The sequence below is a fragment of the Verticillium alfalfae genome, genomic scaffold (genome assembly GCF_000150825.1).
Source record: "Verticillium alfalfae VaMs.102 supercont1.12 genomic scaffold, whole genome shotgun sequence".
In the NCBI taxonomy this organism is placed as follows: Eukaryota; Fungi; Ascomycota; class Sordariomycetes; order Glomerellales; family Plectosphaerellaceae; genus Verticillium; species Verticillium alfalfae.
This window is the reverse complement of record NW_003315027.1, coordinates 918886-934425: the sequence shown is the minus strand read 5'-3', so window position 1 is coordinate 934425 and position 15540 is coordinate 918886. Positions and strand designations below refer to the sequence as shown.

Sequence of the window (15540 nt, the reverse complement as noted above, 5' to 3'; positions counted from 1 at the left end):
ATTCCCCTTGCGAGACGTAGACCATCTAGAATAGAGAGGAGCATTCTATGAATCCCAAACACACGCCCCATGTGATGTATGCTTTTGAGTAACTAGTGTACACGTGTTGATAGTCACAGCCCGTGGCGGGCCTCGCCCTCAGTGGCAGGCCTTGCCGTACTTGCGCAGGCGCAGGTAGTTGTAGGGCAGCGGCGCGAGGAAGCCGGCGCCCATGGCGACGACGGCGGCAACCCAAAAGGCTGGGTCATCAAAGCGGACCTGGCCGCCCGTCAGGTGAAAGTCGACGGCGTTGGAGGCCGCCTCCATGGTCAGCATGGAGAGGAGACTCATGCCGGCGGCGGTCCGGGCGGCGACGCCCCAGGAGAGCCTGTCGCGGCCGAGGCGCAGGAGGACAGTCTCAAGGGTCATGGACGAGGCGAGGCCGCTGGCCACTGGGGAACGAGGGGGGGGGGTCAGTCAGCAGTTGTTTCGTCACTTCTGAGGTGGCCGCAGAGAGCGGATGTCAAGGGCATACTCGCAATGGCCATGATGGCGCCGGTGCCGAGCTCGGGGTGGAAGGACTGGAGGAACCACATGGCGGAGAAGTCGCCAAAGGTGCAGCCGACGAGACAGCGCGTCGTGTTGAGGCCCGCCCTGCGCCATGTCGAAGGGGACCACCAGAAGTCCAGTGACGTCGGTGATGGTGTTGCCTTGGAACATGGTTTGGGGGGGCATGTTGAGGGCAATGGTGGTGACGCAGGCGACGACGCATGCGAAGACGAGTTGGTGGAGGCTGCTCTGTGACGTGATGCCATCGGTAGGACGACACTGCCGATGCGGTTCGTCCCAAGCCTAGACCAGCATCGTGACGACATTGTGCTAGTTCTCGGGAAGGCCATGGCTGGCGTCTCATCAATGTTGGTTCTACCCGCGTCGAGACGTGCTGAGGCGTGTGGCGGTATGCGGCAGATGGTTGCTCTCTGATCTGGAACAACGAGATGAAGTCGTGAGATGAGCAAGTTTCGCCGCTTCATGTCGTTGTGATTGGTCGTAATAGTACCGCTCATGATTGGTCGAAAAGGCAGGGCGGCTGTCTTTATCAACCAATAGGACTACTTACAAACGCCTGTTCACGATATAGACACGCCTCGACACCAAGATGGCCACCGTTCATAGTATAGGTCTTCGAACTTGGCTCGAAAAATGTTTCACTCGCAAAACCTATCGGCCTTGGGACCAGGTAGACACACCTCGATTGAAGTTGTATAGAGCAGCTGTCTCCAGTCAAGGCACAGACAAGGCACCACATAATTGTACTGCGCCACAGCTTTGGCCGCACGTCACTTCTTGCTGAGAACGAGCTTTGTTTTGCCGCACTGAAACACCTGGAAGGCGGAATCCTCACAGCGTTCGACTGGTCAGACATGCGGAAAGCTTCATGTCCGGCTTGGGCGTGTTTCATGTCCAAGGAAACCGTCTCAGTGCCCCGAATTCCGATTCCAAGGTGGTGGGGCGGGAGCAAACATGCTGTTTGCGCGTTTTGCCCATAGGGATCACAATCCCCCGGTTTTCGCGTTACACATGAGCTGGCAAGCCGCATGGAGTCCTCCTAGGGAAGAGTCATGTTTTCGCTAAAGCCCGGCTTGTGTAACGCAACTACAGCCTCGCTTGTGTCACGCGATTTGACAAGAGCAAGCCTCCTTGCCGGAACACGCCTCGAAGCATCCAGTATGGACGAAGGGCATTCTTCATCCTACTTGCCGTAGCGGAGATTTGCTGGAAAGCTATTCGATCCCACCGCCACCCCCGAGAGCGCTACAGGTCGTCACTCAAGATGTCACCAAGACGCCCCGATCCGAGAAGGGCCGAGCCGCAGATGGCGCTCACACTAGGCCCAAATCCAGACTCTGAAGAAACGCCTGACGGGGAGACTTCCGGGAGCGCTCAATGTAGTTCCAGTCTCTCGATCCCATGCAGACGCGAAGGAACGCGGCCGCTAGACAATATCTGCCTCAGGCATTCAGTGTCTTGACATCTCGATTCCGGCCGGTTGTTCATGCGACAATGACAGGGCAGCGTGTCCCACTGGTTCTTCTCCCATGCTGCAGACCCGGCCTGTGTCCGGTCGACGCAGGCGTGTATCGTGATTCGACCAAACTGTTGCACAAGTTTTTTTTTTCTTTTCTTTTTTCATTGTAGACTTTCTGGCCATGTATCCCCATTCTCCTAGTACGGCACTCCAGATTGGTCTGTGACGATGCTGGGGGTTGTCCTGCTGCTGCGCCCGAGACGTTGACTCAACGCCTCAACCAAAGATCGCCGTAGGTCTTGGAACACATGACCACTGCTCAAACACGTGCGGCCTAGGACCCGGACCGAGGCGTCCCTGGTGTCTCTCCCTAACCTTTTCATTGTTAGAAGAAATATTCCAAGTATCGCATCGGGTGCCAAGTACTATGACACGCGGCACTGGACTTGTGGGGGTGAAACGAAAATAAATTGCAATTTAACTACTAGACACGAGCGACAAATGACTGAGAAGTTCCTCCTTGCTCCAACAAATTGTATTCTGTGCCTCCAATAAGTGGCGTCACCTAATCTATGTGGCCTGGCATGCGTGTATCTCGCCAGCCCTCGTATTACACCACTTAGCGAGCTTCTGCTACAGCCAGGAGGCTCTTCAAAGCGGCCACAAAACGTTGGCAGACTTCATCTGAGACTCCAGCGCGCATCACTATCCGCAGAACCAAGACCTCCATGCCTCCGATAGGTAGCTTGCAGCCTTGAATTTGAATGTTCATTAGTCTGCACATCGTTTCGCGCCTGAGCACTAAGAACTTACAAGGAACACTGAAACCCCGCTGCATCAAGCCGTTGCTTATCCATTGCTCGTCGAGTCCCGAAAATTGACGTTGAACGCCTGGTCGAAGTCGGAAAACTACCAGGGGCAGACCGCTGCTACGGCTTGCCGCTGTTGCTCCTTGCTGGCTCTTGTTGCTGGCCACCGATTCTAGAGGGCCCCGGTACACGCCGTCGACGCATTCGAATAACCCTGTTTTCTCGAGGAGACGACCCAGGTCGACAGCGCGCTGGAAAGCTTCCTCCATGATCCTCTCGTAGCCGAGGCGACCCAGCCGGGCCAAGTGATAATACTGCAGCACCACGCCGTGGGCTGGCTGGGAGTAACTCAAGGTGACCGATTCGTTCTGCCCCATCAGGTAGTCAGAGCTGTGTACCATGCTATCAGGGAGACACGCCCGGTCACGCCACAGGACCCAGCCAACGGACGCCGTAGCCAGCCCAAACTTGTGTCCGGAAGCGTTGATCGAGGCAACACGCGAATTGGAAAAGTCCCTGCACCGGGATCAACCTCAGTCTTTCAGGGCACAGCGCTGTTGTCTTACCATTGTGTGCAGCCCCCGTTCTTTCCGAGAAACGGTGCCACAAAGCCCCCGCTAGCTGCGTCAACATGGATCATGATGTTGCGGCCCGTCGAGGCCTCGTGCTTGTCGAGCATGACACCAACATCCTTGACGGGATCGAAATGACCGGTGTATGTGCTCCCCATGATGAGCACAATACCAACTGGATCACGTCAGCCTATGACGAGTTGATCAAGGGCCACTAGGGCTCCTCAGACTCACTTGTGCCGTCATCGATCAGCGCCTCCAGCTGGAAGGGATCAACCACAAAGTTACTCGATGCGCTTACCTGAAGCGATCTGATTTGAACGTCGCAGGCGGAAGCGCCGTTGGGGACGGCCACGTGTGCGTGGCTCCCAACGATGATGTTGGGCTCGCGCGGGGTGTCTCGATCTGTACGACCAGCCATCCACCTCTTCTTCATGGCAAGGATGCCGAGAAAGATGGCTTCTGAACTGCCGGACACTGCAGATCCTACGGGAGCGCCCGCTGCTGAGACGCCCCATAAGTCGCCCAGAATGGAGACGCATCGGGAATGCAATCTTGGCGTCAGGTCAGCCATGCCAAGGGGGGTGCCAGCGTGCAATGCCTACTCGTCGATGCCAGGGTACTCGTGACGACAAGCCAGGTTCTTGGCGTAGTTTTCGAGCAGCAACTGTTCGCCGTGGGTATCTAGTGCAGTCGTGACAAAACTAAACGGATAAGTAAAGATAAAACAAGCTAGACATGGCGGGTTATCATGCGCCCAAAGGGCGGCACTTACCTTCCAAGGTTATGATGAGGCTTCGTATCGGGCTTCAGTAATCGTCTGATGTCGGAGGCAGCAGTATCTGGTGCAATCTCGTGCCCCAATCTTCCGTATGGAAGCACGTCAAGCGATGCTGAAGGACGAATATCGGCGAGAGACCCCATGATTAGATCTTGAGAAACGAAACGGTATGGAGAGCACAATGGATCGGGAACCCAAGCCACGACATGATCACTGCTGACGCTGGGGCATTTATCAGTTTCTCGCTCTCGTGCAGGGTTTCCATAATCCTCAACAATAAAGATGTTGTTAGAGTCAACCTTCGACGCCACCATACGGCGCGATGATGAACAGGAAAGAGTGATCGACAACATGATTCTCTTTCGATAGATTCCCGGACGACACGTAATCCAGCTAGGTATGTGTCTTTCCTGCGAGGACGATTTCACTGGCCAGAGCATGTATCGAGCCACACCTGCTAATACCGACATAATGTTGAGGGTGGCAAGTTCATGTCTCATGTATGAGTAGATTCACGCTCGCCTTGAGTGAACTCAGTGATCTATGTCATCCAATACCAATGAACACTGGCAGGGTAGACGCTTCTGACCATATGGACTTACGGGTCTCTGTTATTCTCAATCATTATGATTCACCGGCGTTCCTTTGATCTAGATACCTATATCATGCCGAATGTAAAAGTTCTGAAAGGACCCATGATTCCGTTGTGCGAGGGCTCCAGGGCAAAGAACGCCAGGGTGCCGAGGGGGACCCTCGTTCCATAGGCGGTGAGTCTGTCTCGAACCCTGATCTCACTCAGCATGAACCAATGAGAATCTCCTTGGTTGGAAAGCCGATTATAAGGATGAAAAGATGATGTACAGAATGTCTTTCATGGCAAGATCGTGTATCAGCCAAGGCCAATGATCGAGGCGGCGTCTATAAAATCCCTACACCTTTCCCCGCTAACTTCCATCATCTGCTGCAAGCTTTCACAATTACCTTCCCAACCACCAGATTCATACTTCTTACCACCGAGTTCATCATTGCATCAATATTATCAACATGGTCAGACGTCTTATCAACAGCGGCGACACCGTGGTTCTTCATCCTGGTGCCAAGCCACATGTAGCATCGCCAACCTCAGAGGGTTGCAATGCTCGGCAGGCGGCTGGTGGCCGAAACTCTCAATTTTTTGATATTGAGCTCAAGTTTGAGCCTCACGATTCCAGCGACGCAGGCACCAAAGTAATTGTGATATGGTTACTGTCACTTTACCACATGACGGGAAAGAGCGAGGTCGCTCTTGAACTTGAACTATGCAACAACACCACATCGAATCTTATCTCTGTAAGCTCGCGTCGGAATATTGGGATGACACTTGAGCCATGTGCCACCCCAAAAGATATCAGCCAGGCGCTCCGGCCCAACGCTGGCCAAGGCGACAACTGCCTCACAAACGAATGCCAGTCAAACTCTGAGGATGGTGTACACACCTTTGTCTTAACAAACAACTTCGCGGAAATAAGTTCATATGAGCTGCAACAGGTCCGTATAGCCCACAATCAAGTTGTTTATAGTGTAATTTGCTGACATGATCGACTTTCAGGACCAGCAGTCTTGCGTGCACCTCTGCTGTGACAAAAGCCTCATGACATTGCGCGTACAGTGGGCAGATGGCTCACAAGACCGAGACGAAATCGTTTCGACAATTGAACGAGTAGCATCTCATGTCTCCTCCCACTACGACGCTCCGATTAGTTCGATGCAAAGTCCTGCGTCTGGTCAGTTACGGCTCGCCAGTCTTAACCCTCCACCACCTGTTTGCACGGAACAAACCATCAACGAGCTTTTCCACGCGGCTTGCGTCCAATGGCCTTCAAAGCTCGCTGTTGATGCATGGGATGGCTGTCTCACATATCATGAGCTGGATGTCGTCTCCTCGCGATGGGCTAGCACGCTCGCCACTGAGGCTTCTTTCAGCGAGCAGAGGGTCCTTCATGTTTTCGACCACTCGCGCTGGGCCATTGTCGCCTGGTTGGCGCTCCTTAAGGCTGGTTGCGCCTGTGTTCCCATCGATACATCTGCCCCTGAGGAGCGTATCAAATCCATCGTTCGAAACACAGGATGTACCGGCGCGATCTGCGGTGCCGCTCAAGCAAAATCGCTAGCCGGTCTGGTTCGTCACGTCATGACGCCTGATGAGCTCAACAACAAAAAAGTCTCGTCAGATACCTATTACGGAGCCTGGCAAGATAGCTCCCCTGGCACACGCGCCTCCATGATCATGCATACGTCCGGATCGACTGGCGAGCCCAAGGGTGCCCTCCAGTCTCATGTGGCTGTTACCACCAGCCTTGTTCGTGTGGCCGAGGCACTTCATCTGGATGAGACGTCAAGGTTTCTTCAATTCGCATCTCACTCCTTCGACGTCAGCATAAGTGAAATTTTCACGCCGCTTTGCGTGGGAGGGTGCATCGTCATCCCCAACCCTGAAGACAAAGTCGCGAGCGTCGCAAAGAACATTCGTTCAATGCGAGCAACCCATGTTATCATGACGCCAACAGTCGTGAGAACGTTTACACCGAAAGAGGTACCAAGCTTGCGAAATCTTTCCCTCGGTGGCGAGCGGGCTTCGTCGGAGCTTCGTAAACTGTGGTCATCCCAGCTCGACCTCAACATCCTGTACGGCACGACGGAGACTGCTGTCTGGGACACGATCGCTCGAGTCACGGCTCAAAATTGCGACAATTCTCGCCTCATCGGCAAGTCCATTGGCAGCCGGGCCTGGGTCGTCCATCCCAACGACTGGACCATGTTGTCGCCTCTCGGTGTTGCTGGCGAGATTTGCATCCAAGGCCCGGAGATTGGGGACTATTACGTCGGCCGACCCGAGCAGACAGCTCGCGTCTTCAAGTCCGCCCCGAGCTGGCTACCGAAAGGAGATATGGATGACGCCAGTCACCGTATCTATCGAACAGGAGATCTCGGCAGAGTCCTAAAGGATGGAAACCTCGAGATCTGGGGCCGTATCGATCGTCAAATCAAGCTTAACGGACAGCGGATGGAGCCTGCGGAGATCGAAGAAAGCCTGATGCGTTTCCTGCCAGGCAATTTACGTGTGTATGTTGAATTGCTCCAGCCGAGAAATGGAAAGGCAAAGCTAGCAGCCTTTGTCTCCTACGAAGAAGATGCCGACCCCGCCCTCAGCACACTGACGACGCATCAAGCCGGGATCCGCAAGGCCTTTGACGAGGTGCGGGCTGTGCTACCCAGGAGCATGATACCCACCGTCACTGTGCCCTTGACAAAGTTTCCTCTGACTGTTTCCAAGAAGATCAACAGGCTGGAACTCCAGAAGCTGGGACTTGCGTTTTTGGACTCCAAGAAACAAGCCGACGCACCCAAGCTGCAAAACGGCCGTGCGAGCTCAAATGCCAACGTCTCCGATGCTCAGGCCATGGTGCAGAGAATCGTAGACTTCATCAAGTCCAAAAATGAAGGTTCCGTAGGTCCAGACATGACGCTGAACGAATCGGGCCTCGACTCTCTCGACGCCGTCGAGGTATCGTCTGGCCTCAGAAGAGTCGCGCAGCTCCACGTGCCAGCGTCCATGTTGCTGAGACCAGGCATCAAAATCAGCGACATCGCAGCTCTTTCCAATGCCCCTGAGAAAGATGTAGATCCAAAGGCAAGTCTCCAGGAGGAACTCGTCAAGTGGACGGTCAAGCTCGACGAAGCTAGCAACACCGCCAGTCGGGCCGTCCTCCTCACAGGCGCGAGCGGCTTCCTCGGCCGTGAAATTCTCCGCCAGCTCCTATCCCATCCCGAGCAGTGGAACGTCGTCTGCGTCGTGCGCGGCGACTCCCCTGAGCATGCCCGGCAGCGTCTGCTGTCGGTGGTGAGCAAGGAGAAGTGGTGGACTGCCGATTTCGAGCCGCGCATCGAGGTCTGGCCCGGCGATCTTTCGCTGCCAAAGCTCGGCCTCCGGCAAGCCGAGTGGCGCGAGGTTTTCGGCCTCCACGGCAGCACGCGCAGGGTGCACACCATTATCCACAACGGCGCTGTCGTCAACTGGCTCGCCTCCTACGAGGCGCTGACGGACCCCAACGTCGGGAGCACCTACGAGCTGCTCAGGGGTCAGCTGCAGTCGCACGACGCGCCGGGTCTCGTGTTCGTGTCTGGCGGGTACATTTCCGGACAGGAGGAGACGGTCGACGAGCTTGCGTCCAAGATTTACCAGATGCCGGGCTACGACCAGACGAAGTTCGTGTCGGAGACGATGGTGGAACATTTCAACGCGTCACTGGCACGAAACAGCGGTGGGCAAGCCTGGGTCTTCAAGCCGGGATTCATCATCGGGTCGTCCACCGATGGGGAGACGCAGACGCGCGACGCGTTGTGGCGCTTCGTCAAGGCGTGCGCCCAGATTGGGACGTACAGTGAGGAGGATGCCCGTAAGTGGATTCCCGTCGCCGGCGTGGACGCGATTGCGTCGAACCTGGTGGCCGAGCTGCCTGTCAGGCACAGCGACAAGACGAAGGAAGTGTGTCACAAGGTGCTGGCTGGCTGCTATCTCCAGGATATCTGGGAGATGCTGAAGGAGTTTGGCCTCGAGCTCCACCCCACAGCACACGGCGATTGGCTGGCGGCGATGAACACGAGAATGGAGGCAGACGGCAGAGAACATCCCCTCTTTCCTCTGAAGGATTGGATGGTCACATCTGAGGGATTCATGGGTACTGAGCCACCGAAGGATGGCCGTGTGACGGATGACGAGAATGCGGATGCGAGGTTGGCCGTCCAGAGAAGTATGGAGCATTTGATGGACTGTGGGTTCTTGGCTAGGTCATGAGTTCGGAGTGGTTTCCGCGCAATAGTCTGAAATTGTGTTGTTAGTTATGTAAGTTGTGCGATGAATACGCTCCCTTTACTTCAACCATATCAGCTGCAGTGGGGCCACGTCAACAAGTGCATGCATGTTCGACGCATACGCCATCGCGTTCTTCCCAAGTCGGCGACGTCCGCTTGAACAGTCGTGTTGACTGGGGATGAATGAAAGAAAGCTTTCCTGAGCTAGAAGAGCAGATCCACATATGAGCTCTCTCTTGACTATCTGCTTTGCAAACTTCACTGCGAGAAGTGCTATGCTTGATGGCATAGCCTTGACATTTCTGTCCGACAGAAAGCTCCGTCCCTGACATATGGCAGTGTAGTCCCAGACCCAGGACCCTTGAGGACTGCGTTCCAGAAGGAATGAGTGGAATAGATCTGTCGATCCAGCTGCATGAACAATCTCGGAAACGGAGACAGCGACACACGCATGTCGTCTCGATGCCGACGTGCGTCTCAGAATTCACGGAGATGAGAATCAGGGGCGAACGGTTGACAGACTTCTCACCGTATCGCTTCGCCTCTGCCAGGAACATCAAGACTTCTCGACCCAGGTGACAGTGAGAATTTGCTGTTCAGCAGGGTGGGGGTGGTCGACGGCGAGCCCCCCACGCCCATGCGTCCCGTCACCATGCGCCTCACGGAAGGAGTGCGGGAACATGGACGGGAATTGCGGTATTTGGCGCTCGCTCGACTGGGATGTCCCTGGGCCCGGGCCCGCTGGAAGCATGGGCGACTGGGCTCGTTTCGGCGCGCGGTCGTCGCCCAGACTGGACGATACGTGATGAGGCTCAAGTGAAGGGGAGGCAGGCCAAGGGGCCAAGGCGATGTCGTGGCGCGGCCGGAGGATTATTCGGCGGATCCGCAGGCGCGTTGTGGGTTTCGGGAGGCCTGGATGTGGGTGCGCGGAGCCCTCGGCCGGGTGGTGCGGCGGGCGTTGGGGGGTGCTTGGTCGGGCCGATGAGCGCTGTCCATGGATGGGCGAGTCAAGCGAGTTTCAGCGCGGGCACTTCTGCTTGTCGTGCTACGTTGCGACACGCGGGCAACGGGCGACGGTGGTGGTGGTGGTGAAGATGTCCGTCTGGCTTGGACAAAACGCCGATGTGCGAGACTGCATGGGATTTCAGGCAAGTGCGCAAGGAAGTAGCAGGACTTGAAGCTGGTGGATGTCCAACTGCCGAGGAGGGCAGGCTAGAGGTAGCAGATACATGGATGGAAAATAGCCAAGCTCATGGACATGTGGGTATCGATGTCTGGGCAAGGCATCAGGTTCACAAGCGAAGGATCGTGTGGAATACGCGGCCTCCGAGCCACTGCATCGGGAACAGACTTGTGTGAAGAGGACCCCGTCGCCACGCGAGTATTCAGCAGACGGATATTCCCCAAGTCAGCAGGTGATGATTCGGCCAAGACTTTATACCACGCTCCACTTGTGAGGCAGTTGTCGAGTTGTCGTCGTCTGTTGACTGCCAGTGCCAACTGAGCCCAAATCATTAAGCAGGCTAGGTTCGTATGGCAAGCCGGCCAGCCAGGATGGCAAGCGAATGAAGGGGAGGAGAGAGTCCGCGTCAAATAACGTTCAGACGGTCTATGACGATGATTTGGCCATGCGCAGTCAAAGGCCAGAAGAGGGTGTGGTGGATGAGATTCTTGTGTTTAAGAAACTGAGTGGCTTGGCGTTAGGGACGGCTCCCCCGCACGCTAGCAGATGCTGCCGCGTTCGACGTTGTCGATTGGACGATTCGGGCACATTGGCGACTGTGGTGATAGGCTAGGAATCGGCGTCGCTTGGAATACACAGATGCGTCCGTCGTTGATGACTTGGTAAGTGCAGGTCGCGTGCGGTGTGTGTGTTTCGCCAGAAGGTCGCCAGAAGGTCGCCAGAAAGGGATGACGCAGATGCACGCGAGGGTGGTGAGACACACGAATCGCTTAATTATTCGGGATCGGGAGACAATAAAGATAACGGTGAAGGCAAGGTGAGACGCGGAGACAGACCAGGCGGTGGGATTGGCTTGGTGTTGTGGTGGGTGAAAGGAGGAAACGAGAAGGATCCACCTATCGAGATGTGCCCAAGGCTGCGGCGCACGAATCATGACACAGCATAAACAGGGACAGACAGAGTGATTGGATGACGTGCGGACCCCGCCTGGATCCGCTCGCGCCAAGATCGGCTGCCGCTGCCGGCGTCAAGAAGGGAAACGCCACGGAGGTGTGCATGACATCATGGCTGCTTTTGGCGGGAAGCCACCCTCATGTCGGTACCGCCTTCCGATGCGTGCGTGGATGGGGTTGTGTGAGGCATCCATCCGTGATGGTCCATCTACGCATCTACGCATCTACGCATCCACGATGGCAGCCGGGAGAGACTCTCGCCAGCGTGCACACGTGCACAGCCCCTCTCAAACTTCGCCGTCAAACATGGATGGACTGGAGATCATCGCCGACACGCACAACAAGCATTGTCGCAGATAATTATGACACGAGGATCCACTGAACCACGCCTCCTCTTCGGTCTCACTTCGCTGGCTCCATCCACCGAATACCGCCCATTGACTCCATCACGCTTGGTCGTTCGGTGTCTCCAGCCATTCATCGACAAGTCATGTGCTCGATCAAGCTCTTGTCTGACTTTGGACGGGCCTGCCTTGGCCCTGCCGATGCGATGGGACCAGTGCCGCCCCTAGTTCGCCATGTTTTCCTTTCTTCCCTGCTGACTCCCCTCTCCACAACACGGCCGAGTCTTGGTCGACCGTTTCTCCATGCCGACTAGGAAAAAAAAAAAAAGGTTTGCTCCATTCGATATTGACGATCGTGAACCTCGGAAGGTTGCCCGCTTCTATCGGCAGGCCACTCGTGCCGTGGCCATCGCAATTGACAAGGGGCGGAAAGTGAACGTCGCCTCGCCCATCTACCGCGGCATCGCACCCCCGGCACTGATCGAAACCGGCCGGCAGCAAACAACAGTAATCACTTGGCCAGGGTCGGGTCAGGATGGTGGAGACGACGACAGGGGCCAAGCAAACGGCCAGCCTTGGGACAACGTCATGCTTGCACACACACACACACACACACTTTCGTTCGTTGACCCAAGGTACCTCCCCAACTCTTCGTGGTCGCTGGGAAATGATGAGAGTGGTTGGCAAAGCCCAGCGAGACCGGCGCGAGGGGATAACGAACAGACAGACACCATAACCTCAACGGTCACCAGGCGCCACGCTACGCCCCATCGAACCATGACAGATGCAGCCGCCCACCCCTGAGTTTGTGTGCCCACGGCTTCCCCGTGATCGTCCCCGCCCTGCCTCTCGACGACCTGACGCGACTCGTCTCAATCCCTAAGCCGCGACCCGGACGCCGTCAATGGCAGCCCACCACCCGGGGTACGTCATGGGCTTCCCTAGGCCACTCCGCCGCCGTGAGATCTCGTCACGTTGAGCAGGGCCAAGGTCCGTCTCCCAGCTTCGACGCCAAAGCCTCGTCAGGCGCATCTGCCCCGGACGCCATCCACCTCAGCCAAGCTCTAGGTCCGGGCCCCCAAACCATCCCGTCTTGTGCCCCAGTTGGTCCCCCCCCGCCCTCCAAACCCAGAACCCCATCTTTCCCACGCCACGAGGATGTGTCTCAATAAGTACTTGACCTTCTGCCCCGTCCACATATGTAGCACCGCTCTTGCTCACCTCGACAAAGTTCCTTTCCGACTCCGAAAGACGTGGAGCCGTCTACATCTGCTCGAGTCTTCCCTCCCTCCTACCCAGCTCGCAACATCCACGCAGCCAACACACAATTATACTCGACCATCACACGCACAACACACCTAACCACCCACCATGCTGGGCACAAAGTACGCGGCCATCTCCTCCCCGTACAGCTCTCCGCGATTATCCTTGCTGACAAGCCAGATCCATCAAGGTCAATGGCGCCGAGGTGGGCATCGAGTCGATCATGCTCGGTGTCATCACCAGCATCGGCGGCTTCCTCTTCGGATATGACACGGGCCAGATCTCCTCCATGCTTCTCTTCACCGACTTCCGCAACCGCTTCGCCACTGGCCCTCGTGACGAGGACGGCATCAAGACCTGGGTCTCCATCATTCAGTCCCTCATGGTCTCTCTGATGAGCATCGGAACCCTCATCGGTGCTCTCTCCGGCGCCTACACGGCTGACTGGTGGGGCCGTCGCAAGTCCCTCACCTTTGGCGTCTGCATCTTCATCGTTGGCAACATCATCCAAATCACCGCCATGGATACCTGGGTTCACATGATGATGGGACGTTTCGTCGCCGGTCTCGGTGTGAGTAACCTGTCTGTCGGTGTGCCCATGTACCAGTCCGAGTGCTCTCCGCGCCAGATCCGCGGTGCTGTTGTCGCCTCGTACCAGCTCCTCATCACCATTGGTATCCTCGTCTCCAACATTATCAACTATGGCGTTCGCAACATTCAGACCTCAGATGCCTCGTGGCGCATCGTCATCGGCCTCGGTATCTTGTTCTCTCTGCCCCTCGGCATTGGAATCCTCATGGTTCCCGAGTCGCCCCGCTGGCTCGCCGCCCGTCATGACTGGGAGGGTGCTCGCATGTCCCTGGCCCGCCTTCGCGGCATGAAGGATGACCCTCACAACACTCTTGTTGAGGATGACATTAACGAGATGTACAAGGTTCTTGAGGAGGAATCGCGCGTCGGCGTCGGTTCATGGATGGAGTGCTTCACTGGCCGTCCCGCACGCCTGCCCAAGCTCGTCTACCGTACCCTCCTCGGCATGACCCTCCACTTCCTGCAGCAGTGGACCGGTGTCAATTACTTCTTCTACTACGGCGCCACCATCTTCGAGTCGGCTGGTGTCGATGATCCTATTCTTGTTCAGCTCATCCTTGGTGCCGTCAACGTCGTCACCACGTTCTACGGCCTCTACGTGGTCGAGAAGTACGGCCGTCGCTGGGCGCTCTTCATCGGTGGTTTGTGGCAGGCTGCGTGGCTCTGCGTCTTTGCCTCGATCGGTGTCGCCCAGCCTCCCGACAACAACTCCACGACTGGCATTGTCATGATTGTTTTCGGCCTCCATGTTCATTGCCTCTTTCGCCGGGTACGTCCACTTGTGCCGCCAACGTCAGTCTACATGTGCTAATCAATTGCAGTACTTGGGGTCCCATCTGCTGGGTCGTCATTGGCGAGACCTTCCCCGTCCGCACACGCGCCAAGCAGGCCTCGCTCGCCACCGCTGGCAACTGGCTCGGTAACTTTATGATTGCGTTCCTGTCTCCTCTTGCCGACGCCGGCATCGGCTATGCCTTTGGCTACGTCTTCGTTGCCTGCAACCTGGCAGGTGCGCTCGTCGTCTGGTTCTTCCTCTACGAATCCCGCGGTCTTTCGCTGGAGAACGTCGACCGTATGTACGGCCAGAAGGATGTGAAGCCCTGGAACTCCAACAAGTGGGTGCCTCCCGGATACCTCACCCGTGAGACGCGCGACGAGGCCACCTTCCGTCGCGCCAGTGCAGCCCGTGGCAGCGTCGCCCACACGTCGTCCGACGTGGAGAAGGAGAAGAGGCACGACGACAGCCCTAGCGAGAGCCATCACGAGGGCATGTTCAGTGGTCGCGACAACCAGGTTTAAGCGAGCGGCCTGGACTCTTTTTCTGTTTCAATTTTCGAATGCTGTTGTCACTGCATCCTGGACAACTAGCGCTGGCGTCGCGCTTGGGTTTCGATTCTTGTAATCATCCATTTAGTTGTGTATAAAATGATGACGTTCATGACCCTGCTACCACGTTGCTGGCCTGCGACTATGATGATCCGTTGATTATGATCTGTGTACCTCCTTGCTTGCAAGGCCTCCACCCAATCTACTCCATGTACTGGATGTGGACCGGCCGGAACCGCCACAATGTCTACCTATTTCTGATCGAACAAACACAGACGTGATTTTCTTCTGCATAGAAGGCCATGAAAATATCTAGGTAGTAGTTAATATGGACATCTTGATTGTTTTTGAATGAATACAGTGATTAGGCGGGCAGCATGGAGCCATGTATGCAGGTGTGCAATAGTATGCTCTCATCCCACTGACCATTTGCACCTGCTATGAGCTCTTCTTCTCAGGCAGGTATCATTGAGGTATACAGGTAGGAAGCACCTGGCAGATCTATGTCAGCAGCACCTACTTATTATCTACCAAATATAGGTGCATTGTGCTTGCCTGTGCTGTGACTGGCAGTATTTGAGAAATCCGATGGAAGGATGTGAAGAGTTTACCTGTAAACATCTTTACCATTCGACACCTCATGCCACGCCTGTACATCACCAGGTCCATCGTCACCTCTGAAGGTCCTGCAATGTACCATGGCCAGTGTTCACTGCTATTTGCGACATGCGGCATCGTCATGTGTTTGTAAGTGAGGTCAATACCCTAAGCTGAGCTACTGGATGCGATCTGCTCGTCGATGCCCATTGTGTGCATCTGACCAGATGCATTGACACGATAAGCTAACATTGGCAGGTAC

General features: G+C 55.9%; 4 protein-coding genes across 4 annotated transcripts; 2 read left to right on the top strand and 2 right to left on the bottom strand.

The window, feature by feature from the left end:
- Window positions 1-138: 138 nt before the first annotated feature.
- Window positions 139-854, bottom strand: VDBG_08524 (conserved hypothetical protein; the record flags this gene model as incomplete). The annotated part of the gene is made up of 2 exons (XM_003001433.1): window positions 139-431; window positions 515-854. The coding sequence occupies 2 exons, from the start codon at window positions 852-854 to the stop codon at window positions 139-141; spliced, it is 633 nt and encodes a 210-aa protein (XP_003001479.1).
- A 1773-nt stretch (window positions 855-2627) lies between these two features.
- On the bottom strand, window positions 2628-4313 carry VDBG_08523 (glutamate decarboxylase; the record flags this gene model as incomplete). Its single annotated transcript, XM_003001432.1, has 6 exons — window positions 2628-2761; window positions 2822-3333; window positions 3384-3564; window positions 3624-3943; window positions 3995-4093; window positions 4165-4313. The coding sequence occupies 6 exons, from the start codon at window positions 4311-4313 to the stop codon at window positions 2628-2630; spliced, it is 1395 nt and encodes a 464-aa protein (XP_003001478.1).
- A 1430-nt stretch (window positions 4314-5743) lies between these two features.
- Window positions 5744-9004, top strand: VDBG_08522 (phenyloxazoline synthase mbtB; the record flags this gene model as incomplete). The annotated part of the gene is made up of 1 exon (XM_003001431.1): window positions 5744-9004. One exon carries the CDS (start codon window positions 5744-5746, stop codon window positions 9002-9004), a length of 3261 nt encoding a protein of 1086 aa, XP_003001477.1.
- A 3868-nt stretch (window positions 9005-12872) lies between these two features.
- VDBG_08521 (high-affinity glucose transporter ght2) lies at window positions 12873-14654 on the top strand (the record flags this gene model as incomplete). Its single annotated transcript, XM_003001430.1, has 3 exons — window positions 12873-12886; window positions 12945-14124; window positions 14244-14654. 3 exons carry the CDS (start codon window positions 12873-12875, stop codon window positions 14652-14654), a joined length of 1605 nt encoding a protein of 534 aa, XP_003001476.1.
- Window positions 14655-15540: the final 886 nt, after the last annotated feature.